The 27,830-nt window shown below is 49.5% G+C and overlaps 3 protein-coding genes across 3 annotated transcripts; 2 read left to right on the top strand and 1 right to left on the bottom strand.

Annotated features, from left to right (window-relative positions):
- Positions 1-956: 956 nt before the first annotated feature.
- EI90DRAFT_3088081 (uncharacterized protein) lies at positions 957-1,573 on the top strand (the record flags this gene model as incomplete). The annotated part of the gene is made up of 2 exons (XM_039062253.1): positions 957-1,016; positions 1,103-1,573. Coding segments are annotated over 2 exons (531 nt in total), but the record flags the coding sequence as incomplete, so codon positions are not given.
- Positions 1,574-13,946: 12,373 nt separating this feature from the next.
- On the top strand, positions 13,947-14,354 carry EI90DRAFT_3135088 (uncharacterized protein; the record flags this gene model as incomplete). The annotated part of the gene is made up of 2 exons (XM_039064705.1): positions 13,947-14,187; positions 14,233-14,354. 2 exons carry the CDS (start codon positions 13,947-13,949, stop codon positions 14,352-14,354), a joined length of 363 nt encoding a protein of 120 aa, XP_038908935.1.
- An 11,336-nt stretch (positions 14,355-25,690) lies between these two features.
- Positions 25,691-26,914, bottom strand: EI90DRAFT_3135091 (uncharacterized protein; the record flags this gene model as incomplete). Its single annotated transcript, XM_039064706.1, has 1 exon — positions 25,691-26,914. One exon carries the CDS (start codon positions 26,912-26,914, stop codon positions 25,691-25,693), a length of 1,224 nt encoding a protein of 407 aa, XP_038908936.1.
- Between the last annotated feature and the right edge of the window lie 916 nt (positions 26,915-27,830).

Consider the following 27,830-nt stretch of genomic DNA (forward strand, 5'->3'; position numbering starts at 1 on the left):
GGCACTGCATTGGGGTTAGGGCTGAGGTGGGCAGTTGGAGTGTTTCGTAGGTCATTAATATAGTTTGATTTTTTTATTTTTTTTTTATTTTTATATTTTTTTTTTTGGGGGGGGTCGGTTGTCTGCTTGGGCTGCGCCCTCATCAGGGGGGAGGACAGATAGAGGTGGTGCCTCCTGACTCTGCGAGTCTATAGTGGGACACCTAGTCTACGGCGCGTAGGCTGTGTGGATGTTCCCGTGAACTGTCCTAGTTCTTGCGGAACTACCCATGGACCCAATTGCCTAGGCCGCACTCGGCGTTTATAAGATGGCAATTGGGCGCTCATGGTCGACGGCCCTGGGCTCGGGGTCGGCGCGATGCCCGCCCTGGTGCTGCCTGAGCTTTACCCCCTGGTCAACATTGCCGGCCCCTTTCTTTTCGTTTCTCTCTTTTTTCTCTTATTATTATTATTATTATTATTATTATTTTTTTTATTTTTTATTTTTTTCCTTTCGCGTGTGTGTACTAGCTGTATGTTTTGCCTTTCGCTTTTGTTTTTTACCTTTCTAGTTTAACGACTTTGCGGTCGAGCCTATGAAGTTTCTCATTTGGAATGTATGGATGACGCGCTAACACTACCCGACGCCGAGCCAACCACCCACGAAACAGCCCTCCATGATGTCCCCGACTTAGATTCGCGCTCTAATGACGATGACTCTTGTGAAACGACCTATGACACCTCCGACCTGGATTTGCACCCCAATGATGAGGATTTTGGTGGAACAGTTTATGACATCTTCGATCTGGACTCGTATCCTGATGATGACGAGAGCCTTTGTGAAGCCGAGCCCGTTGCCATGTCCGAAGATCCCATTGAACCAGAGCTCAACCATAAAGAGCTAAGGCCTCACGGCCTCGAACCGACCGACCTCGTTTGCCCAAATGAAGTCGAGGAGCCCCAGCCGATCGGGTCCTATCATGAGTTTCGCCTGGCTAACTACAGCAAACCTTGCCGCGCGAGGTCACGCAACAAGGTGTTTATTCCCAAGCCGTTGCTGCTGGTTGAACGGATTATCCCAGCCAAGGCAACTAGAGTAGTGCCGACGATGTCGCTTGATCAAGATGATGCGAAGTTACCCCCGCGCGCGCTGATCCTCACACCCGAGACATGTAGAGCCAACCGGGCGAGGCTCAGTGATAGCCGAAGTCCTGTTCCACAGAGCGCCCCACGTCACTCAGAACCAGCCGTAGCAGTCGGCCATGTCAAATGCCTAGTTGAGATACGCCGCGAGCATCAGGCTGAAGCCCCATCCAGAGCCGAGTCCGAGTTGCCTAACGATTTAGAGTTGTTCATCGATGAAGACTGTAACGACGCCGAGACCCCTGTTGAGCTTAGGAACACCAAGTCATCGAGTCCAGAGGTGACTCGTGCAGGGTTGTGGTATTCGAGTGACCCACATGAGTTGTACAACGCTAGCCAAGATGTTGAAGCGCCCGGCAATGCTAAGACGCTGCATGCGGAGCCTGAGCTAGACGAAGGCTATATTCCTTCACCCGAGAAAGATCCGGATAAGACCTTAGAGACGCAGCACGGTCTGGGCAGCCAGTCGGCCCAACTTGTGCGTGAGCCTGGACAAACCAGAGGCCCAGCACTCCCAGGTCACCGAGTTCCCTGGTGACACCCGAAACTCTCGATGCCGGAGGGTATCTTGTTCCGAGCATAGACCCTCCCTCGCCTTAGTTTAAGCCGACGTTTAATCAATTTCCAACACTCCTTCGAGTTCTTACATGTGTTCTTATGATTTCCGAGGAGTCCAACTTTTGCGCTTATTTCTTGCATGCGAAACTACATCGTCATTTGTGTCTGAGCTTGATTCTACATCGCGTATCGAAAATTACACGTCGAGTACAGGAGTTTACAAGTGTATTTGAGTCGGACGCGTCTTTATTCCTCGATATCGCGACATCCGAACCCCTTCCCCTAGCCAGACGACCTTCATTCGAGTTGTACACGTTAAACCCACAATCCTTCCACTTTCTATTCGATTTTCCCCTAGTTTTCGCGCTGGAGACGTCGATGAAGCCCCCCAAGTACAGAATATGATCCCGCGACCTCACAGCGCCAGAGTACAGTGAGCTCAAGTCAAAAGAGCTAAGGCCTCCCGGCCTTAGCATCAAGTTACCGTCTGACGTCGATCCCGAGCCCGCGCGCGCGCGATTCCTACCGAGGCAGCGCCGACCCCAGCCATTGTATGCGACATGAGTACCCCCAGCGCCGCCAGTTCAAGCCCAAAGAGCTAAGGCCTCCTGGCCCTAGCTTCGAGTCCCAGCAGTTGATGACGGTCCCGAGCCCGTGCACGAGTGACACACGCCCCAGCCAGAGATAAGTTGAGTCCAGTACACGACCACGCTGAGCACAAGCCAGAAGAGCTAAGGCCTCCCGGCCTTAGCGACGGATCCATTCGTTTCGAGCGCGAAGTCGATCGCATGTTGGATATGCGAAGTTCTATGCCGGTGTGGGCGAAGTTAGTCATTGAACTCGCGGGTTAGCTAAGGGAGTAGAAACGGGGCGTACTATTGTGCCCAATCCTCCCATTCGACCAATGGTTCTCCAGTGGGTGGCAGTGCGCGCGCGGTAGCGCGATGTTGAGTTCTGGCATAGGTTGGCATGATGGTGGCAAGGATGAGGTGAGGTTGGTTAAGTGCCGAGTTGTTGGCGGAGTAAGGCAACTTCGTCACAGCCCATGTGTCCGTGTGAAAGCTCTGCCCACATGTGATCTTCCTGGTCCGGATGGAATTCTGCGGTCACATGGCATTCAACACCGCGCGGAGTGGGGACTTACCTTTCCTTGTGACGAGTATCCTTTCTTTGGTGTTTCTTTTTGGGAGATTGCAAGGGACTGCAATCAAGAGCTAGGCCTGTATGTTGTGGGGACAAGTCCGTGCAGGTCAAACCAACCCTTATCACGCATTTCACCCCCTACTGCATCAGGGACTAGGATTGGTGAGTCGTGGTAATAGTAGGAGTTGTAGATACTGTGGAGGTGGTTCTGACGAGTCCAAGATCGTCGGATTTGGTGGAGTGGTTGAGGAGATATGACCTTTTCTTTATTTTCCTTATTATTTTCATTCATTCACACATGTGACTTTCCTTTTATATTTGTATCGGACTCTTCCATGACAACTGTACAGACAGTTAGTTAGAGGTAGAGAGTTATCAGCACCAGACTCGACTGGACCAATATACCCCACCATTGACCTGACCCTCAGTGAGATTTCTATCCCCCCTCCTTCCTGTCTCGAGTCTAGTTGGATAGACCCGTTACAACGTCCCTTGCAGACTGGACATCCAATGAACCACCCATAGTAAACAGCACACTATGGGGCAAAGGCTCCTCCCTATAGTATCATATCCATGCATACCCGACCCCGACCCGACTTCCGGACCTCCACCCTCTCCACCTCCGGAGTCATACCCTACTGCTGCCGTTCCGATACTCACCTTCGGTCCTGGCTACACACCTCCTTCTACCCCCCTCTCGCCACCCTCCTACTACTCCTACTCCTACTCCACTCCCCCTTCACCCAACCTCCACCCTCCCGTCATCCTCCTACGCTTCCCCCGTCCGCTCCGATACTCTCCTTCGGACCTCACAACCCTCCTCTCCGCCACTCCTTCCCCCTTACCTTTCCCCTCTCTCCTCCCTCTGGTACTCCTCTGCCACCCTTCCACCAAGTTACGACCTTCCACCGCTGTCCCATACTTCGTACTTGGACACCGCTCGTACCTTCGCTCCGAGCCTCTGTCATAGTCCCTACCTCGGACTTTGACTCCACCTCGGTCTTAGTCCATTGCATTGGTGACCTCATACTACGTAAACACCATTGCCAATATCCCTCGGACTTTCAACCCCGCCTCCATAACCTCCGTAAGCTCCGCAACCCCCAAGCTTCACAGATCGCCTTCGGCACTTTCGCCGCTTGTAATGTATCTCTCACGTTTACCCCTCATCCCTATTTGGACTACTGCTTCTTCCCATTCTAGCCAGTTAGTCATCATCCCCACTTCTCCTCATCCTCCTGCCCCTCTGGGCCTTGCCCTCCCTACCTCCTTTCGGAAGTATCACAGGTCCTACCTTATGACCTTCGGTACCGCTCCGCTCCTTCTTCCCTTTGTTCCCGTTCGGACGTCTTCGTTCCGATTCAGTTCCCCTTTGTTTCCTTGTGCTTTTGCCCCCTCATGATATATCGGCGCTTGTACATACTCGTTTTGGTTCAGTCTGAAATCGACCTGAAATGCCCCCTAGAGACTTCCTGCTCACCTACTGTGAAATTAAGGACCAAATGGACAAACAGCAATGGCACAGCGCTCTGCTTGAGTCGCTGAGGCCAAGGTCCCTCCACGCTAAGTCTCCGATTCCACTCCGGAGTCGTCTGTATCAGCCCCGTTCTAACATATAGTAGCGATTGGGCAGTGGAGTCTCGTCTGACAATCGTTTGACTGTTAGCAGGTAATGGCCTCTTTGTGAGGCCGATATTTTGTCGATGTGCTTGTCGACCAGTCGAAACGAATGAACGTTCCATGGGAACATCAAAGGTTGCAAGTTGTCCACCGTGGACATGGATCAGGTGCCTGCCGAAATCCAGCATGGCTTTACAGGTGTTCAACCAAGGAGCACCCAATATAGCATCATACCTTTCAATGTTCACGACATCGAAGTAATGCTTGCTCTTGTGACCTATAACATTCAGGTTGATGTTTGTCCTGTAATATATACAGGACCTACTCCCTTTCATACCCATTTGTAAAATGAGCAGGTTAGGGAGTTCCAATAGTGGGATGTGACACGCCCTGACAAAGTCAGGGGACAGTGCATCCGTCTCCGCACCACTGTCAAACAGTGTAAACACTTTCGTCCCATTTATTTCAACAAGACCAGTTAGGGTGTGATGTAAGTCAGCACTCCGATCTGTTGGGTATTTACCCGCCTCCTGCGAAAGCCTGAATTTCGTGTCAAACATGGGCAGGGTTTTCTTAGTGACTTTAGCCGGAATGGCTTCGGTCTCCGGTTTTCGAGGGGGCAGTTCACCCTCTGTCTTAAAATGTCGAATAGGTTCATCAACGAGGCCTGCGACAATTTGCTCCTCAGATAGAAGCTTCTTGGCTCTCTGGGCCGAGGCAAGTTTGAGGGCATAATTGTCCTCTGATGGGTCAATAAGTCCTAAGAATGTAGCACTGTTGCATGTAGTTACAAACTGATTATAGTATACTATGTTACAAGTGATAACAAGAGTTAAGGCAAAGTAAAAGAGTGTAAGGATGGGAGGCTGCATATGCGCCCCCTCCTAACTCTTTTACTTTGCCTTAACTCTTGTTATCACTTGTAACATAGTATACTATAATCAGTTTGTAACTACACGCAACAGCGCTACATTATTGTACATACTCGGAGACCCTGCAAGCCACATAGGCTGCATGTGCTCTTCCCCATTGTATATAAACCTTGCATGCAGGCGAGTTAAGGCTTTACAGCCTTTACTCCCCCATTGATTATACAGCCTATTATAGCATATCTCTGACGGACTGGGAGTATGAGGCTATCAAATTGATTATGAGGAAACTTTCGCACCAGTAGTCAAGTGGACCTCAATCCGGATCCTGCTTGCACTCGCCGCATGTCTCAATTTGGAAGTCCATCAGATGGATGTGAAGACAGCGTTCTTAAACAGGGATCTGGAGCATTCCATTCATATGGAACCACCTGCTGGAAGTGCCGACTATGGGAGACCAGGACTTGTCTGGAAGCTCAAGAAAAGTCTGTATGGACTGAAGCAAGCATCAAGGTCATGGTATCAGAAGGCAAAAGAGGAATTCACGAAACTCGGGTTTACCCGATGTAATGTGGATCATGCCGTCTTCTTCCTCATGCTACCACAGGGCAAGTTTTGCATCATTGCCTTGTACATTGACGATCTGATGGTGCTCAGCAATGACAAGAAGATTCTAGACGAAAAGAAGGGACAGTTAATGAAGGCTTTCAGGATGAAAGATCTTGGACTGATTCACTGGTTTCTCAGACTAGAAGTAACTCGGGACCGAGCTCGGCACTTAATCTTTGTCTCACAGACTTGCTATGTCTCTGAAGTCGTTGCACACTTTGGGTATTCTCATTCTTGACCTTCCTCCACTCCTATCACTGCACACATCAAACTGTCTAGGCTCAAATCGCCGGAAATCAATGTGCGCAATTATCAGTCCCACATCAGAAGTGTTATGGAAATGGGAAATTTCCCAAATTAGACTCTTATGGGCCCTGCACACACCCAAATCACATGATATGTAAATAAATAGAGTTTATCGAACAATTACAACCAAAAACCCGCTTGTTAAACCATCTGTTAAACTTCATGTTACAACATCTGTGCTAACATCTGTAAACCCTAATGAACCACCTCCCCTCCCCTTTCCCTTTCCCTGCACCTTGAATGGATGAAAATGGGCGCCTCCAGCCCCATTTTTGTAACAGGAAGTCTCATGTATGCGATGCTGGGAACATGCCCTGATATAGCCTATGTGGTAGGAATGCTAAATCAGTACTCAGCATGTCCTGGAAAGGAACATCTTGTAGCAGTTAATCGAGTGCTTAGGTACTGTACCTCAACGCGATGAAAGGATACAAGCTCGTATACAATGGGAAATCCAGCAAAGACGACTTCAGCGCTTACTCGGATTCAGATTGGGCTGGCGATCCTTGCGATCATTGGTCCTTGTCTGGATTTGTGTTCAAGATGGCCAGAGCTGCCATTAGCTGGAGCTCCAAGAAACAGTCATCAATCACATTGTCAAGCACTGAAGGGGAATATATGGCACTTACACATGCGGTGAAGGAAGCCATATGGATCAAGCTATTTCTAGGTGATATCCATTTCCCACCTCCTGTGCCGACTACCATTCTTGGTGACAACCAGGGAGCTTTGGCCCTCACCATGGATCCGACTTTCCATGCACGAACAAAACACATCTGCATCCGACACCACTTCATCCAAGAGGCTGTCAATATTGGAAATGTTGAACTCGAGTATGTCCCAATGGCCGATCAAGTGGCTGATGTTCTCACCAAGGGACTGCCCATTGTCAAACATGAAAAATTCATGAAGCTGATGGGGGAAACAAAGAGGGTCCAAATCGGAACGAAGGCATCCAAACGGGAACAAAGGGATGGTGGAAGCGGAGCGGTACCAAAGGTCATAGGGCAGAACCTGTGGTACATCCGAAAGGAGATAGGGAGGGTGAAGCCTAGAGGGGCAGGAGGGTGAGGTGAAGTGGGCATGATGACTAACTGGCTAGAATGGGAAGAAGCAGCAGTCCAAATAGGGATGAGGGGAAAATGCGAAAGATACATTACAAGCGGCAAAAGTGCTGAGTATGATCTGTGGAGCTTGGAGGTTACGGAGGTTACGGAGGTTATGGAAGTGGGGTTGAAAGTCTGAGGAATATTGGCAATGGTGTTTACATAGTATGAGGTCACCAATGCAATGGACTAAAGCTGAGGTGGAGTCAAAGCCCGAGGTCGGAGCTATGATGGAATCTTGGAGCGAAGGTACGAGCGGTGCCCAAGTACAGGGTACAGGACAGCAGTGGAAGGTCATAACTTGGTGGAGGGTTGGCAGAAGAGGGTCAGAGGGAAGAGAGAGGAGAGAGGAAAGGGGAGAGGAGTGGAGGAGAGGAAAGGTGTCAGGTCCGAAGGTGGGTATCGGAGCAGACGGGAGAAGGGTAGGAGAGTGATGGAAGGGTGGAGGTGTCGTGAGGAGGAAGAGGAGGAGCAGGAGGAGGGTGGCAAGAGGAGTGGTGTTCGGTCTGAGGTGAGTATCAGAGTGGACGGAGATAGGGCAGGAGAAGGACAGAAGAGTGGAGGTGGTATGAGGGGTGAGAGGAGGAGTGGTGTCAGGACCAAAGGTGAATATCGGAATGGACAGTGGTAGGGTAGGACTCTGGAGGTGGCGAAGATGGGGGTCCAGAAGTCGAATCGGGATCGAGTATGTATGGATATGACACACGCCTGGTTTGATGATATATTCACAGGAACTGATTCAGTTGCTGAGCATAACGAAAAACTGCTCTGGGTGTATACCCAATTAAAGGAGGAATGACTGTTTATTAGTCATAAAACATTCGAACCATTTGCACTGGTTCTGGACATTTTAGGGTGTAATGTCACGACCATGCATCCCGGCCCGTTAGCCGCCCAGCCCGATGCCGCCCGAGCCCGTTCCTGCTATGCGAGCATGAGCGCGAGCCCCAACCTCAGCCCTATCCTCCCTGAGGACTCCCTGCTCACTTCCCCGCTTGCCCCTAGGCTCCCCTACACTTGGCCGACTCCCCCGCTGCTGCACCAACCTCCCCACCCTGAGTCCACCTCCGGCACCGTGCCCAGCGCGACTCCCCTACCCTGCCCACTTGGCCCCTACAGGGCCGCTATCATCCCCGCGCCCGACTCCGGCCCAACTCCGAGTCCAGTGCCGCTACGATACCATCGCCGCTATCGCGGCCCTACGCTCTTTCCTTTATTTATCTATTATTGTTTGTTTTGACCCTCGGTCATTGCCGGCCGCTATGCAGCCAACCCCGCTCCTTCTTCTTGTTTGCTTCCGGACCCTTCGGCCTCCGGCCCGGGTCCGCTTCCATTCATTTCTTCTTCCTATATATATCCTGTATGATACTTTATTGTACCTTAGCTCTAATATCGACTTGACCACGACCCCAAGCCCTGACCCCAACAAGGCAGCCCCAGTAAGTTCGAAATGAGGGCCAAGAGACAACTAGGGGGCACAGCACTCCCTTTAGAGTTGCTGAGGCCAAATGCCCTACCCTCGGGCCTTGTCTGAGGCATTGCAGCCATCGCGGCCCTTAGCGGTCCGCATCGGCGACCTTCGGTGCCCGACCCTGGATCAGTATCTAACATGTAAGGTCAATGGCCATGGAGTCCATGTGGACTCCGACAAGATGGCAAAGCTGCACCTTTGGTACAAGCCTCAAGACCATAGGGAAGTTTTGTGCTTCCTAGGTCTCATTGAATACCTTGCCTGTTTCATGCCTAATGTCAGTGCATATACTGGTCCTTTGCAGACCATACATATGCACCAACTACCTTCCTTTCTTCTGGACACCACTGCACCAGAAGTGTTTCGACGAGATTAAAAATCTCGCATGCAAGATGCCAATTCTCAAGCCCATTATATGGGACGTCTGTTAGAATGGGTGGATTCAGACGACTCTGGAGTGGAATTGGAGACTTAGCGTGGAAGGACCTTGGCCTCAGCGACTCAGCCGGAGCGCTGTGCCATTGCTGGTTGTCCTGGGGGTCCCTAATTTCGGATCTAGCAGAGGGAAAGTCTCTTGGGGGCATTTCAGGTCGATTTCGGACTGAGGTTACAAGTTACTATGTACATTGTATATAAGGAGGGGTCCGGAATCGAGGGTACTCTGAAAGGAGACAAAGGGAGCTGGAAAGAGGAACAACACCGAGGGTCAAGGGTTTGACTCAATGGTGTTTCCCAAAGGAGGAGTGAAGGGCCAAGGCCCAAGGAGGAAGGAAGGAGGATGGGAGTGGGGAATGGCCAGCTGACTGAATAGAAAGGAAGCAGCAGCCCAAATAGGAATGAGGGAGTATAGCAGAATTGAATGGAGCAATGCAATAGTTGCAAGGTCCAACATAAGTCCAGAAAGTCTGAACTCAGAAGTTAAACTCCGGAATATTGGCAAACATAATTAAATGGAATGAGCTAACCAATACAATGGGTATAAGCGGAGGTGGGGTCAAAGTCCGAGGTTGGAGCTAAGACCAGAGGATCTGGAGATGGAGATGTGAATGGGATTCCAGAGCGGAGGTCCGGAGTCGGGAGCATAGGTGTTGGCAAGGAGAAGGTGACAGAAGGGAAGTAGGGCTCTGGAATCAGTTTCGGAGTTCCGGGAGCCCAGAGTGGAGGTTGGGATTGTATGGATATGACAGACATCCCCAATAGCCTCTCTGAGGATGAGAGGGGAGAGTTCTGAGTCTGGGTCATTACAGACACCTGCCCAGTGGGTGTTGGTGCAATCTTAGCCCAAGGCACGAACTGGGAATCCTTGTGCCCAGCTGCATTTATGTTGAAGAAGTTTACTTCAACCCAGCGTTCGTACTTTGGGTACGAACTTGAAGCTTTGGGAGTACCGGAAGCTCTATCCAAGTGGATGGATGAGCTTACAGGGGGGCGGAAATTTATGGTTGTTACAGACCATAAAGCACTCACATACTTCACAGAAAAACAACACACATCTGGCCACCATATAAGATGGCAAAAATTCTTCTATGGGTTTAAATGTGACATAGTTTATGTCAAAGGCCACAAGAATAAAGTGGCCAATGCCCTTAGCAGATACTATGAGTCTGTCAGGGCACACCCGCCTGACCCAGGTCCACCCGGTCCACCCAGTCACACCTCTCCCACTACCCCACTGCCCATCCTTCCCCTTCCTCCTCCCCTTTCGTTCTTTCTCTCTCCCTTTCTTTTCCTCTTTCTTCCCTTCTCTTTATTTCACTCTTTCCACCATTCTCTTCCTGTTTATTCATTCTATTTACATGGACCACTTTCCCTTGCATCAATGTACTATTGACCCGTCCGGTCCAGACACCCCAGATGGCTCCCCGCTGTGCCCAGCATGCATGCCTGCACTGGATGCCCTTGGGATCCTCCACGGGGACACCTGGATGGCTGTGGCTGTCTCCGAGGATGATGTGGCACCCATCATGTGACTCAAGCCGCATGTACATAAATGTACCTGAAGTGGGAACCGAAGAAGTAACCTTCTTCTCACCTTTTCCACTTCAGGTAAGCTAGCATAGTTTTCCCTTTCAATAATAATTCACCTTTTCCACTTCAGTGTAAGTGGCCAGGGACTGCTGTCCCACATCGGGCCTGCCAGCATGCATGCTCGCTTCGTGCCCCGAGAGGGTCCCTCTGCCAGGCGCTACATCCGGGCCCCCTCCACCCTGGACGTGTCCCTGACAGAGTCTTCATCAGACAAAGACTTACACTATGATGATTTCGTCTCAGTGGACATCCACTAGATAAGCTGGGGGAGGATCTCCCTCTAAGCCATGTGGAGGAAGCTGAGGAAATGTTGTATCTTCACTGCCTGAGAGCTGGAAGCATCCACCTTGCGGCCACGAGATTGGTTGCTGGACATGAAACCAGCGAAGTTCATGAGCTTGAAGCCACAATCTTAGACCCCCCTGAGAACAATTCAGGGAGGAGTGAGCTGATGCTCGTGGACATAGTAACTGACGAGGGAGACCTCAGATCAGTCATTGAGGAGGAGAGCTTCCTTGTCGCTGTAAGGAGCGGATATTCCAGGCAGAATGCATGGTGAGGAATCCTGGAGAATTTCCTAAATTTAAGGTCTCAGACAGCCTTATTTCCAGGGTGAATGACTTAGGGGAACCGCAACTGGTTCTCCTGGACATCATTCATAAAGGGGAGAGGGTGACTGGGATCACCATTCAGAACGCACACGAAATCCTGGGCCATCTAGGATTACAGAAGACACTAGGATATCTTCACAGATATTACTGGTGGTCTACTATGGTATGTGATGTGGAGAAGTATGTCTCCTCATGCGGAAGGTGTTGGGCCACTAAGAGGACCACACAGCGTAAGCCTGGGCTGTTGCACCAGCTGCCGATTCCAGAGACCCTGTGGTCCTCAATCGCAATGGACTTCGTAGGTCCATTTCCTAAAAGCCTGGAATATAACTACCTATGGGTGGTTATCTGTCGTCTCACTTCACAGGTACACTTGATACCTGTCAAGATGACCATAAATGCGTTGGAACTCGCATATGAATTTCTTAAAGGCATGGTATGCCTCCACGGACTCCCAAAGTCAATAGTGTCAGATTGCGACACTAAATTCACATCTAAATTTCGGATGGAACTACATAGGCTACTGGGGGTCTGTCTGAAATTAACAACCGCTTTCCATCTGGAGGGCGATGGACAGGCTGAGCGGATGGTACAGAATGTCGTCCAAGTCATTTGTGCAGCTGTTCATCCTGACCAGCATGACTGGGTACTTAAAGTACCCCTTGCCGAGTTTGCAATAAACTCAAGCGTCAATAAATCGACAGGATATGCTCCCTTCAAGTTGATATACGGGACTATGCCCCATATGGTTGTAGAGGTTCCACCCACAGACCTTCCTGGGGTAGGTGCCTTCACACAACAGGCGTTGGATAACCTCCAAGGCGCTCATGATGTGATCATAAAAAGCCATGTTGAACAACTGGTCCAGGCCTGTCATATCCATACAATCCTGACCTCCGCTCCGGGCTCCTGGAACTCTGAACTCCGACTTCCAGAGCCCTACTTCCCTTCCGTCACCTTCCCCTTGCCGACTCCCAAGAGGTTATCCCACCTCCGGCTCGGACACCACCTTTGGTCCAACTCCGGAACATTCCGGGTCCGACCCCAACCTCAACACCTTCCAGATGAGTATGCAAAACCTAAGCTCCTGACTCCGGACCTCTGCTCCGGAATCCCATTCGCATCTCCGTCTCCGGAACCTCCGGTCTTAGCTCCGACCTTGGACTTTGACCCCACCTCCGCTTATACCCATTGTATTGGTTAGCTCATTCCATTTAATTATGTTTGCCAATATTCCGGAGTTTAACTTCCGAGTTCGGACTTTCCGGACTTGCCTCGGACCTTGCAACTATTGCATTGTCCATTTCAATTCCGCTATTCTCCCTCATTCCTATTTGGGCTGCTGCTTCCTTCTATTCAGTCAGCTAGCCATTCCCGACTCCCATCCTCCTTCCTTCCTCCTTGGGCCTTGGCCCTTCATTCCTCCTTTGGGAAACACCATTGAGTCAAACACTTGACCCTCGGTGTTGTTCCTCTTTCCATCTCCCTTTGTCTCCTTTTGTCCTACCCTTGTTCCTTTTGATTCCGGACCCCTCCTTATATACAATGTACCTAGTAACTTGTAACCTCAGTCCGAAATCGACCTGAAATGCCCCCTAGAGACTTCCTGCTCACCTACTGTGAAATTAAGGACCAAATGGACAAACAGCAATGGCACAGCGCTCCGCCTGAGTCGCTGAGGCCAAGGTCCTTCCACGCTAAGTCTCCGATTCCACTCCGGAGTTGTCCGAATCCACAAGTTCTAACAAGGCCAATCGGCATAGGTGACCTGATCCGCCTAGACTGAGAATCGGTGACCTCGCCTATTTATCGACCAAGGACCTCAACCTACCCAAGGGACGAGCCAAGAAACTCCTCCCTAATTATGTTGGGCCATATGAGATCCTCGAAGCTTTTGAGGAATCTTCTAATTACACCTTAAAACTCCCAAATGAGTTAATTAGCTGGGGAATCCACCCCAAGTTTCATGTCTCTCATCTGGCTCCCCACGAGCCAAACAATTCCTTGCTATTCCTGGGATGTGCGGCCCAAGTCTTCTATGACTTCGGCGAGGATCCAGAGCGGGAATATTTGGTCCAAGAAATATTGGACCACACATGGGACACAGATGGTGGTCTGTGGTTCTGTGTCAAGTGGGGTCTTGGAGATCTTACTTGGGAACCCTTATCCAATTGTGAGGAATTAGTTGCATTGGATAACTACCTAATAATACATGGAGTAGAAGCAGTCAAAAGCTTGAGTAAGGAAAGCCAATTTCCTACTCCCATTACACAAGGGACCCTTAAAACTCCCTGTTCCAAGCGTCCTAAATGAGCCACCCATATAGGACTGGTCCTGCGACCTTACGAAGGCCGCCTTTGGCACTAACTGCCAAATTGGGACATTGCCTCTGCGGAGGCAGGGTTGTTCCCATGGTGAAAAATTTTGCCTCCTTCTTCCATATATATTGCTGAGGGGTGGAAGAAACTGCTTCCCCCCATTTCATTTCGTTCTCCCGCTTGTCTATGTCTGAATCAATGGATGGTGTCTTTGACAAAGATAAGGATGGCTCAAATAACCGCAGGCAAAGCCCCTCGGTTACTAGTGGTGCAATGGACACTGACCTACCTGAATCGAATGCGGTCCCTGAGCAACAGCCATCAATATCTGGCAATCACCTGTCAGACCCTAATGGCACTCCCAACACTCAGACTACAAAACAACAGCTGATACCATCAGTATCGGGCCACCCCTCACCTATCCATGGTGAGTACATTCCACCTCAAACCCAAGTGGCTTGCCCACCATTAGATACCCAAATGATGGGTCAAGTGGGGCAAAACTATGTCCCAGATATGATGACGGCCGCGTTGGGCCCATCTTTTCCTAATTTTGGGCAGAATATGTGGGTTTATAACCCCAATGCGCCCTGAGGCCAATTGCCTCCAGAAATGATGCAAGCTTTGGCTGCATATTTGACTGATGGAATACTCAGTCAGCTCCTTAAGGGAGTTAACAAACGCACTCGCCTGATCAATGGCAAGCTATCCCAGTTATTAGAATGGGCGGATTCGGACGACTCCGGAATGGAATCGGAGACTTAGCGTGGAAGGACCTCGGCCTCAGTGACTCAGGCGGAGCGCTGTGCCATTGCTGGTTGTCCTAGGGGTCCCTAATTTCGGATCTAGCAGAGGGAAAGTCTCTTGGGGGAATTCATGTCAATTTCGGACTGAGGTTACAAGTTACTAGGTACATTGTATATAAGGAGGGGTCCGGAATCAAAAGGAACAAGGGTAGGACAAAAGGAGACAAAGGGAGATGGAAAGAGGAACAACACTGAGGGTCAAGTGTTTGACTCAATGGTGTTTCCCAAAGGAGGAATGAAGGGCCAAGGCCCAAGGAGGAAGGAAGGAGGTTGGGAGTGGGGAATGGCCAGCTGACTGAATAGAAAGGAAGCAGCAGCCCAAATAGGAGTGAGGGAGAATAGCGGAATTGAAATGGACAATGCAATAGTTGCAAGGTCCGGAGTAAGTCCGGAAAGTCCGAACTCGGAAGTTAAACTCCGGAATATTGGCAAACATAATTAAATGGAATGAGCTAACCAATACAATGGGTATAAGCGGAGGTGGGGTCAAAGTCCGAGGTCGGAGCTAAGACCGGAGGTTCCGGAGACAGAGACGCGAATGGGATTCCGGAGTGGAGGTCCGGAGTCAGGAGCTTAGGTTTTGCGTACTCGTCTGGAAGGTGTTGAGGTTGGGGTCGGACCCGGAATGTTCCGGAGTTGGACCAAAGGTGGTGTCCGAGCCGGAGGTGGGATAACCTCTTGGGAGTCGGCAAGGAGAAGGTGACGGAAGGGAAGTAAGACTCCAGAAGTCGGGTTCGGAGTTCCGGGAGCCCGGAGCGGAGGTCGGGATTGTATGGATATGACACCAGTCCTGGGAAGCGACCCATCAACTACATGAAGAAAACACCTCGCTTCATGAGGAACTTTTTAACGTAAAGATTGAGGCAGTGAAACTTGATCATGTGTCAGAGACCAGATCGAGACAAAGGAATTGTCTCCATGATGGAGGGCTTTGGCCTCAGCAACTCAAGCCAGGAGCGCTGTGCCAAGTTACACGTCCGTGCCCTAATTTGCTTACTGGCAACAAGAACTAAGGGGGATCAACTCTAGTCGATTTTATTACTGAGGTGTAACCTATGTACAAGTTAAGTATATATATATAGTTACAGTGAGGGCAGGCCCATGAATGGTGGGGCGGAGCGGAGCAGAGCTAATGGAGTTAAACATTAGCCGATTGAATATTACTGACAAGTCGGGTTATGGGGTTAGCAGAATGGCAGGCGATAACCCAGAAACGGAAAGGAGGGACAGGCCTGAAGGTGGGCTTGCAGGGCAAGTGAGTGAATTGCCCAGTGGAGGTGGGAGTGTGCTAGCAGATGTCGGAGCTGTCTGGAAGCCTTCAGGGCTCTGTACTTAGGGAGGCATAGGTAATATATTGAAAAGAGGGGGTGGTGACCATTGAGGGAAGCAGAGGTGATTGTGGAATATGGGAGCTCTGAGGTTAGTGAAGGAGTGGAGGTAGTCCGGAGAGATCGGAGGTAGTGGAAGTCGATGGCCATGGATGGATATGACATCATGCATTGAAAGATGTCTCTTGTCATAGAGACTACCTTCACCACAAGAGCGATGACCTTGAAAAACAGGTCAATGACCTCTCTGCGGAAGTAAGGATGCCCAGCCTCGAAAAGTCCCCTTTAAGGCACCAGTCATGTGGGATGCCATGGTACTGGGACCCCCAAAGAGGGCCCAAGGAGCCCCTCTGACATCGTCTAACATATCGGTACACAACCGTGCGTCTCAACCGGTGCCCCCTAAGGGGACGCAGGTGCCTTTTTTGAAACTAATAGATGGCCATTATGGCCCTCTCGCTGCTCCTATTCCCCCGGGACCTCAAGGGCCCACCTGTCATATCCATCCCTGGCCATCGACTTCCAGTCCCTCCGTTCCCTCCATTCTAACTCCACTCCTCTCTCACCAACCTCGGAGCCCCCGTATTCCGCAAACCTCTCAGTACCCCTCGATGGTCACCACCCCCTCATTTCAATTTATTACCTACGCCTCCCTAAGTACGGAGCCCCGAAGACTTCCGGACAGCTCCGACGTCCGCTAGCACACCCCCGCCTCTGCTGGGCAATACACTCGCCTGCCCTGCAGAGCCCACCTTCGGGCCTATCCCTCCTTTCCATTTCTGGGTTAACGCCTGCCTTTCCGCTAACCCCGCGAACCGACTCGTCGGTAATATTCAGTCGGCTAATGTCAGAAACTATGTTCGAGGGGATCGCGGGAAGCGGGGCGGAGTACGGCGGCGTAAGTGGTCACTTAGCTAATGAGCTACTCCGTTGCAAGGCGTCGAGGGGGGTTGGGACTTTGGCTTCAACGACTTTGCCAGAGCGTTGCGCCACGCGTTCTAGGCTGTCCCGTGTTTCACGTTAGCGGGAAGGACCTTGCGGCGACGTTGACTTAAGCGGGATGAAGCTGAGGGGCGAACTTAAGATGAAAGTACTTGGGGGAATTCTAGTCGATATTCGAACTGAGGTACATCGACAGTAAACTACAAGTATAAATAGGAAAGGAGAACAGAGAAGGGACCGGTCGGTCCGGCGCGGGACGGGAACGAGATGATAAGTACGACAGAACTAAAGAGCGATGAGGACCAGGGTAATGGAACAGAAGAGATGAATGGGACAGAGAACGGCGAAGTTGGGAGGCAGAAAGGATAAGCCGACAATCTAGGCGCGCGGGTCAGAATGTCAATATACGTATAAATCAAATATCAATAAAGGAATAATCAATTGTCAATAAGGAATGTCCATAAGGAGCGGATCAACGGCGACCATAACAACCGCTAGTTAGTTAAGCGAGTGAATAGAATAAAACGATACCGGCCGAATGGTTGAGGAACCCAAGTGGTGGCGGGAAAACGAAGGAGGCGCTGCTACGGGGCCGTAGAACGGGAACCACTATCGGCGCCGCTAAGTGATGGGCAATGGCGAGATTAACGGCGCGAGTAACGGCGTAAGAATGGGGGTGCAGAAAGTGGTAGAGGGGCGGGGACTTTGCGGGGCCGTGACAGCTAATGTTTCAACCACGTTAGCTCCGCTCCGTTCGGCTCCGCCAATTGTGGAACCGTCTCCGCTGTAACCATATATATATCCCACTTGTACATAGGTTATGCCCCAGTAGTAAAATCAACTAGAGTTACCCCCCTAGGTTCTAATTGCCAGTCAGTAAGTTAGGGCATGGACGTGTCACTAGGCACAGTGCTCTTGGCAGAAGTCGCTGAGGCCAAAGCCCTCCATTACGGAGACATTCCTTCGTCTCGAGTCTGGTCTCTGACACCACCCCAAACAACGATAATTGTGGCCTTATCCCCTCGGAGTACTCATGGTTCCAATTGCCGGACCAGAGTTGCCAACCTTCCACTGGGATGTGGCGAAATGTCCCTATTCCAGGGTCGTTCTCCATTAACGATTTCCAGGATGGAGTCGTTATCTGCGGTCAACTATGGGTTACGCAGGGCCAAAATGATATTCACCAATGGCAATGGACCCATTTCGTGCTCCCATTCCTGAACACCCCCAATGGGTTCAAATTCCTTATCGACCTTAACTGGATCGACAAACACGCTGTGAATGGCATTGATAATGCCCCACCAGAAGTGCATGCTTGACATGCTCAATTCTATGAGATGAAGTTTGTGCCCGGACATAAACCATCTGTATCTGAACTGGATGAATGGTTCAGATGCCTGGCGTTATCAAAGAGGCAGGAATGAAATACATCCTGACCTCGTTTTGGAAACACCACCCATCCAAAGAGGCTAAGGTGAGAAAAGCGGTGAATATGACTGCTTATGGCCTATCCAGGCTAAGGTAGGGAGCATACATAAGTGATCACTATCCCGGCAAGGTCCGGTGTGGCTGTACGCGGCAAACATTTGTGGCTCGACTGATTAATGTGAAGTATATACAACCTGCTTTCTTACTATCATGAGTTCCTGTATCATTTCCTGCATTGCCTCGGCTGGAATTTGGCGATGTCCCCGATATTTTTTCACTGCCCATGCTGCTTCTCGCCCATCAAGACCCTTTCGATATGTGTCCATATAGCGGAGTGAGCGGTTTGCAAACCTGAGAATAATCAGCAATTTTAATCCTGAAATTCCACTGAGTACATACCTCCGGATTGAGAGTAAAGACACCGAGTCCAACGCATTTTTGGCATTAATCTCCACATCTCCGATCTTTGATGATGGGGAAGATTCACGATAAACCCGCTTTGCATATCCCCAGACTTGTTCAATAAAATTCAGTTCACAGTGGAACTTAGGGAGAAAAAGCACATCAAAACCAGCTGCTTCGCAATGGGTTTCAAGAAGGGTTTTGATGTTGATGAAATCATCGGAGTGAAAAAGAATATTGCGGCAGCAGCATTGGCTTGCACTGGCTCGGCACTTGAATTTCTCGCATTGGGCACGCAAGTGAGTTGTGTCATAGCCCCGCTCAGTAAGAATCTGGGCCATGCCTTTGAAATACCCAGGATACTGTGGGTGGTCATCAGGGTAATAAAGTTGCTGTGATTGCCCATTGAACATTGTATCAGCCATGTGCTTGGTAGTCATGCGGGGCTTTCCATCTGGACCATAAATGATTGAGCCACTATCGTCGCGCAAGGCAACAGGAACTCCCCATGGCTTGGGATTTCTTGGGATTTTGACAGCTGATAATGCATCGTCAGCACGCTTAGAATGAGTCCGAGCATTGTCAAAGACAAAAACATGTTTGTCGTTCGGGTAGCGTGCCTGTAATATCTCCATGGCCTGCGATGCTTGCTGAATCACATCATCATTAGTGAAATATCCATCTTTGTTCTTTCCCGGCTTCAGAGTAACACGCGCATCACACCCATCACCTCTCAGCCAACCATAATCCGCAGAGATGAAGTCAGCAACCATAAGTGAAACACCTTCACCCTTTGGATGTGGCTTTGCTGACTCAGAACTGTGAACCCAGCGCAGTTTCCGGCGATCATGAGCATAGAATATTGACTCATCGTGGTACCAGACAACAGTGTGGCGTTCCGGTGAGTTGTCAGATATTTCTTGTTCACCTTGACTATTCCACTTCCTCATAGAATTGTCATACTCTGCCATGGCAGGGAGGAAGACCCTCTGGCGGTACTGGACAACATCTTCCCGCTCATGCCCATCTGAATATTGACCCTTCTTCTCCTGTTGCCACCGGTAACCCATTGTTTGAAGCCAACGCCGTGCTGTGTGAACCGAAATTGGCTTATCGCGATTGAGCCGGACACGCATTTCTGGAGTGCTCAAGAAATGGACTATGTCCATAGCTGAGATGTATGGGCCAATACTGCGCAGGTGAGCCTCGATTTCACTCCTAAGGTCCTCATCGGTTGTCAGAACTGACTCCTTCCACCGTCCATATGGATTGACTGGAATTGTTTCGTAATCCCACATAAATACTCGACACCACCTTCGCAGCCGTGAAGCATATGATGAACCACGATCCCATGATCTTGCAACCCACAATGATGCTGTGATCCATCCCATTTCCCCACTCGGATCCAAGCGCGCTGAGCTGAATGTCCGGTATACTTGGAGCATCTGCTCCAGTCGCATCCGCGTAAAATCGTCGAATTTCGAATGCTTATGGCCAGCACCTGTTGCTCGAGGTGGCCTTATGAGTGCATCAAGTTTCTCTGCCGCCTCGATCACTTGAGCTTTGGTTGGTGCTGCAACATGGGGATGCGAATGGAACTGGACCCGCGCGAATAGTTCCTCCCCACTTGTGCATTGGCCACTGGTTGGAGGAGTCACCGGGTTTGATATGCCAGCTGAGGGAAGTGTGGGTGGTGGATTATAAGTGGATGGGGACACAGGCCCAGGTTCAGGTGTGGATAGGGGTGTGGGTGCAAGCGTGCGTGTTCGCGTTGTTGAAATTTGCGGTGTTGTCTGACTCTCAGTGTCCGAGGCTCCAGCAGTAGTGGCCGCTCTCCCACTACTAGAGCAACTGGGTGATCCAGGTTGGGAGCCAGGATAGTTAAGGGAATTGGAAGGGGGGATAGGTTGTCGTTGTTGTTGTCAATGTCAACAGGGAAGCGGGATTGGTTGTCAGCAGGAATGTGGGATTGGCGACTCTGGAAAAAGTCAGTAATTGTCCGCTTCTTTTGGTCAACTGCTGTCTTGTTGCTCATCTCCTGCAATTTTCCCCTGGTAGCTCTCCACTTGGCTGCATGATGCCGCTGTGTACGCTCTGCCTGAATTCCATTAATTGTGTTTCCAGGGTAGTGAACTTTGTTTCCGGGGATTGCGCCCCGCTGGTTGATCAGTGCTGAGAGGGCTTTCTGCGATTCAGACAGCCGCTCCCAAAGGGGAGGGATTGGCGGAATATTGGGGTATGTGTCTGGTTCATGCTCATCAATTTCACTGAAATCGGAATCAGACTCGCTCTCCAGTGCCAAATCAAAGTTCTCTGTATCAGAGGGAACATCGGCATCACTGGTAGTCATGTCCATAGTTGGTGATGATGGTTTAGTCTGTTTATGTGTGCATGATTTCTGCATGAGTATGTGAGTTTCGGGTTGAATAAAAAATGTGAAAAAAGGACCTTCTGTGCATACAGTCCCAAATTATTTGCGCGCTTGCGTTTTTTCCCCAGAGGCATGCTTAGAACTCCGTTCCGCCGAGTTTTGGAGGGAAAAGGGTACGGGGAGAATTTCCTTTTTCGTTCTCGGCAGTTACCGCCATTCATTTCGATGGTGTTTAGTGTGGCAAACTTGACGGAACTTCAATTTTTATTATTGCGCCCTTGGATTAATAATGCTCATAGAAGTAGTCTCCTGACACCAGAATGTAATTCACTCGTTACTTGATCAATATGATATTTATTGAAGAAGCGAATCCAAAGACTTGTTAAGGAAGGTCTATCCTACAGGTTTTTGGTGCTCATTTGAGCAGCAGAGCATTGCGCCGAGAATAAGAAGTGATGCAAGTTTTGAAATATTTGCATCCGGAGAGTCGTTACTTATGTATGCTCCCTACCTTACAAGTGGGCAAATTTGCACCACTGCCGCCTACATCCCGCCCCGTCCAGGGGTTTCTGCCACCTCCTCCAGAGGTGAGTGCTGTTCCTCCCCTCGACTCCGAGGATACATCAATGAGTGGAGAGTCGAGTTTTGTGGAACAGACCGAAGCTGTTCCACCTACAACCTTGACAACAAAGCGCTTCCCTGCAGCTCAGTGCCAGCATATGGCAGCAGTTGAGGATGATGGAGCCGGGCCTTTGACAAATCCGCAGGCTAGTATGCCCGGACCTAGCAGCGCAGCCCGAAAGGGCAAACAAAAAAAGGCCTAACCACCTTTATCTTATTACATTAATGTCGACTTCATCATCGTTAATGATCAAAATTATGAAGGCCTAGCTGCCCCATTAAACTTTCCTTTTCTTTTCTTTTCCTTTACTGTCAAGAGGCCTGACCGCCTCCACTTATATTCTCCTTCACCGACGAAATAATCGGTACAAAGGGTTTAACTACATGTGGCATTATTAGAAATTTCTTCTTCCCTACCACCTTACTTCACAATGAAAGCCTGACTGCTTTCGTCACAAAAGCCTGATCGCTTTGCATTAATTCTTACCCAAGAGCCTAACCGCTTGACCTGAAACCCTGACTGCTTTGCTTCATTTTCCCTTGAACCCCCCCTTTTTTTTTAAATTTCATCAGTGATGACCGATGTTGAAAGGCCCAACCGCCTTTCACCTTTAACTTACAGTAATGCTGCTACTGGTTGCCTCAAGGCCTAATCGCCTTTATGTTTCTCTTGAATTTCTTGAAATCTCTTGGACCGTCTCTACATTTTGGTACATGCCTTCCTGTGCGATATTAATATTGCAAGGGAGGAGAGTGTAAGGATGGGAGGCTGCATATGCGCCCCCTCCTAACTCTTTTACTTTGCCTTAACTCTTGTTATCACTTGTAACATTACCTTGCTTGCAAGGTCACTTTGGAGTCCACAATTACATAATGTGTTCTCTTTCCCACCATGTTTATATTCTTCTCCCTTGCACATGTGCCTTTCCACAGCAACGTCACGTTCCTCCTTTGTATCTCCCACATGTACTCATTTCCCTGACTTCGATCACATCGATCTTTGCTTCCTCAACTGTTTTTTTCGTCTGTATATTCTCTTCCCACTAATCCTATAATCTTCCCTATTCTGATACAAACTTCTCCCACCTAGCCTGTGTCTCTATGTTTTTCTGTTCCAACCATTCATCCTCCTCAGCAAGCACGTCACATGCAGGCTTTCTGAATAATTTCTCGTTGAACTCACGCAAAAGCCGTATTGTGTCCCTTCCTGAGCTCCACGATAATGCCACATATGCATTAAATGGTGTTAACCCTCCTGTCAGTGGTGGTGCTAGATCTATCATCACATGCTTGATCGTCTGCCCTTGAGCCCTGTAATCCGTGAATGCATATGCACCTGTCATTGGCAGTTGTCGTCGTTTCACTTTCCATGTTGCTCCATCTCTCAAAGTGATGCGGTAAGTGCGCTCCTCTGCAAAAATTGGAACGACTCCCTTTTCCAGGTCCCCAACCCTCCTATCACTCCCATGATCAAGCTTCACAAGAACACATACTGGCAGCTGCTTCAACCTCACTCTCGCTATATCCTCTGCAATCTCTGGCTCACTTGGATGCAACATGATCTCGATGATTGTACCACGTGCCCCATTTGCAATATTTCTGTCTGTGTCCACATTTGTTGTCACCATCACCTTTGCTCCGAGTGCGACTTCGATCATATCCGGTAGTTTGCTGCCATCATCACACTTATCGCCTTTGCATGCTGGCTGAAGTGCACATGCCCACTTCTCTGAAAGACGAAGGGGTCTGTTCTTGATAGTATCCTCGGCTGTGCAGATGAATAACGTCTCTTTCGAATGACGACAGTGTTCCACCAAAGCAGCCTTATTCCACTCCACCCTCACTCCATGATGAGGTGTCAGAAACTATGTTCGAGGTGATCGCGGGAAGCGGAGCGGAGTGCAGCGGCGTGAGTGGTCACTTAGCTAATGAACTACTCCATTGCAAGGCGTCGTGGGGTTGGGACTTTGGCTTCAACGACTTGGCCAGAGCGTTGCGCCACACGTTCTAGGCTGTCCCATATTTCACGTTAGCGGGGAAGACCTTGCGGCGACGTTGACCCAAGCGAGGATGAAGTTGAGAGGCGAACTTAGGATGCAAGTACTGGGGGGGAAATTCTAGTCGATATTCAAACTGAGGTACATCGACAGTAAACTACAAGTATAAATAAGAAAGGAGAACAGAGAAGGGACCGGTCGGTCCGGCGCGGGACGGGAGTGGGATGATAAGTACGACAGAACTAAAAGGGCGATGCGGACCAGGGTAATGGAACAGAAGAAAAGAATGGAACAGAGGACGGTGAAGTTGGGAGGCAGAATGGATAGGCCGACAATATAGGCACGCGGATCAGAATGTCAATATACATATAAATCAAATATCAATAGAGGAATAATCAATTGTCAATAAAGGAATGTCAATAAGGAGCGGATCACAGCGACCATAACAACCGCTAGTTAGTTAAGCGAATGAATAGAGTAAAATGGTATCAGCCGAATGGCTGAGGAACCCAAGTGGTGGCAGGAGAACGAAGGAGGCGCTGCTATGGGGCCGTAGAACGGGAACCACTATCGGCACCGCTAAGTGATGGGCAATGGCGAGATTAACGGGTGCGAGTAACGGTGCGAGGGTGGGGGTGCAGAAAGTGGTAGAGGGGCGGGGACTTTGCGGGGCTGTGACATGAGGTGTAACCAAGCTTGCACCGATCCAGGGTGTTTGTTAGAACGTGTGGATTCGGACAACTCCGGAGTGGAATCAGAGACTTAGCGTGGAAGGACCTCGGCCCCAGCAACTCAGGCGGAGCACTGTGCCATTGCTGGTTGTCCTAGGGGTCCCTAATTTCGGATCTAGCAGAGGGAAAGTCTCTTGGGGGGAATTCATGTCGATTTCGGACTGAGGTTACAAGTTACTAGGTACATTGTATATAAGGAGGGGTCCGGAATCAAAAGGAGCGAGGGTAGGACAAAAGGAGACAAAGGGAGATGGAAAGAGGAACAACACCGAGGGTCAAGGGTTTGACTCAATGGTGTTTCTCAAAGGAGGAATGAAGGGCCAAGGCCCAAGGAGGAAGGAAGGAGGTTGGGAGTGGGGAATGGCTAGCTGACTGAATAGAAAGAAAGCAGCAGCCCAAATAGGAATGAGGGAGAATAGCGGAATTGAATAGGACAATGCAATAGTTGCAAGGTCCGAGGTAAGTCCAGAAAGTCCGAACTCGGAAGTTAAACTCCGGAATATTGGCAAAGGTAATTAAATGGAATGAGCTAACCAATACAATGGGTATAAGCGGAGGTGGGGTCAAAGTCCGAGGTCGGAGCTAAGACCAGAGGTTCCGGAGATGGAGATGGAGATGGGATTCCGGAGCGGAGGTCCGGAGTCGGGAGCATAGGTTTTGCATACTCATCTGGAAGGTGTCGAGGTTGGGGTCGGACCTGGAATGTTCCAGAGTCGGACCGAAGGTGGTGTCGGAGCCGGAGGTGGGATAACCTCTTGGGAGTCGGCAAGGAGAAGGTGACGGAAGGGGAGTAGGGCTTCAGAAGTCGGAGTTCGGAGTTCTGGGAGCCCAGAGCGGAGGTCGGGATTGTATGGATATGACAGTGTTGTTGAAAAGTTCATTGGTGGGCATGACTTCGATGATAAAACTAATCCCTTCAACAGGTGTATGTCATCTTCATGTATCTTCCCATGCTGTGAATGCCAAAGAAGGTCTGTCCATCTAGCATCCGTCACCCGCATTTGCTCTAAAATGACTATCACATCGAACGATTTATATAGCGCTGTTCCTAAACCCTCTTCGGTGTTGTCTCCTATAACTGATGGCCAGTATAGTGGGGCTCTCTTTCCCCCTCTCACAGGAGGGAATTGGTGAAAATCTCCACATAGGATCACATTCAGACCTCCGAATGCTTCCTCCTTCCGTGTGCCCATTACCTCCCCCATTATTAGGGAAAGAATTGTGGACAACTTGGCAAGAATTGTGCGAGATATCATTGAACATTCATCAATGATGAGATATCGCCATGTTTTCCACCATTTGGCTCACATCTTAATCTGCTCGGACGATGGCATCTGTTGTTTGCTCCGAGGCATACCGATTAATGAGTGCAAGGCGCGTCCACTAATGTGACAGGCTGCGATGCCAGTGTATGCTCCCTTCACCAGCATGTCTCCCTTTCCTTGCACCTCGAAGAACGATGTCACCATACTAATCACAACAGATTTGCCTGTTCCCCCCTTGCCTAACAACAACATCAAGAGATGCTCTCCCCTTCCACCATTGATGTTATTCTGACCATGTGTGGTTATGATGTCATATGCTCTTCGTTGGTCCTTCCGAAGATGGGATGTGTCAACTGCAGCAGATGGTCGAAAGGCTTCTGAACTATTCAGAAGTTCCACTCCCCCATCTGCTCCTCCACGACAGCTGTATGCCCTATCTGTGAGTGACTCCACTCTCCCTATATCATCTCTTTGTACTTCTGGTCCTTCACTTGCAGTGCTTTCATCTCCACGTTTCATTGCTTCCTTCCAGCATGCAACCTTCTCCAAGTCCGCATGTGTAACAGATGTTAACGTTGCCTCCATGTCCCAAGAGTCCGACATTGACTTGAACACTTGTGCTGCACTTGCACATTCTACTGCATGTTCGCCATGAAGTACTTTGCGAGTCCAAGCTTTGTCATGCAAGAACTCTTCCAGACTGGCCTCTGTCAAGTCACCTCCCACCATAGGTTCCCTATCTCCAATTTCTTCCCCACCTGCCTCCATCTCCTCATCACTGTCTCTCACATGGCCTGAAGAGCCTACTTGTGAGACAGCTGTGTGCATTGCCGAATCCTTGCATTCATGGTAGAACTGCGCATTTCCAATAATTGCTGCCTTCTTAGGTTCCAATTGTTGTACAAACAGCTCATATGCTGATGCCCATGAACCATCTCCCTTTAACATTGACAGATTTCTCCATGGTTTTAGAAGACACAATATCGATGCACGGTGCATATCGGTGCAGTCCTCGTCATCTTGCCTTGGAAACCATTTACCCACTATATTTGCGATGGTTCGATGTCCAGAGGATCGAACAATATGCAGTTTTATGTCATGACTGCCATGCGAATCCAAGTATGGGCTCCGGATGTTTGCAGGATGACCACGACTCTTGGCAATTCTTGGAGTGCCTTCCACTTCAGATTGAATCGCTGGTGATGTTTCTTGTCGGCTAACATTCTGCTCATATGTATCGGTAATGAACTCAAGCAGTGACATTCATGTCCTCGATGCGAATAATCCTCAAATTGTGATCTCCCACATAATCTCCCATTTGATGCCACTTCTACTCTCATCAGCTCGATATCAATGTCGTCATCCTGGAATATTGGTAATGTGACTAATCAACCAATGCCATACTAAATGAGAATTTACCTCTCCTTCATCCTTCCTGTCAGGCAGCATTTCGCTGACTTCTGTATCGTCCATCCCTTCTTTTGGTGCGTCTTTTTCTGACATCCTAATTAAGTTTAAGTATACTTCAAGAGCCGATATCAAACAACAATCATATCTCGATGATTTCCTCAAGTCTGGGTGTTCAATTTGAAGCTGCCATGCAAACGTTGACCAGTACAATGGTATGTAATTGTGTGACTTAAATGCATCTCCCCATCCCATAAGGTAACTGACTAGTTGGGGTGCTGACTGTTCAACGTTTCGATTGACCGTCATGAAACATCGAAAAACCAAGAGTCGATTTCTCTCTCGAATATTGTCAAGATACTTATTATCAGCGAGATGATATTGGTGCCTCCGAGCCAGCAATGCTGATAGACTTTGATTGGGCTTTTGTCGCATACTTGGTAATGTACCGACAAACGTTTTTTGTATCTTCTCCATTTGTTAGCAATTTGATGTCATGGTTGCATCGAAGATAGACCAGCAAATTGGGATTGAAGTTGTTGACAAATCCGTATGTTTGCTTTGGGTACCATTCTCCATTCGCCTCTACTCTGTCTGTCTCGCTTAGTGCAAACGGTGCGCATCACTTACACCTCCATTCCCCAGTTGTCCAATCTTGACACAAGCACTGATGCTTTTTACAGGAATGTATCTGGTTTGACCTCATTAGACACCGCTCCATGGATCGGAACTTTGCTTCGGAGTCCGGTTCATCTGGATGGGGGGGTCAGGA

This window comes from Cantharellus anzutake (genome assembly GCF_015039405.1).
Source record: "Cantharellus anzutake strain C23 chromosome Unknown EI90scaffold_130, whole genome shotgun sequence".
NCBI classification, from domain to species: Eukaryota; Fungi; Basidiomycota; class Agaricomycetes; order Cantharellales; family Hydnaceae; genus Cantharellus; species Cantharellus anzutake.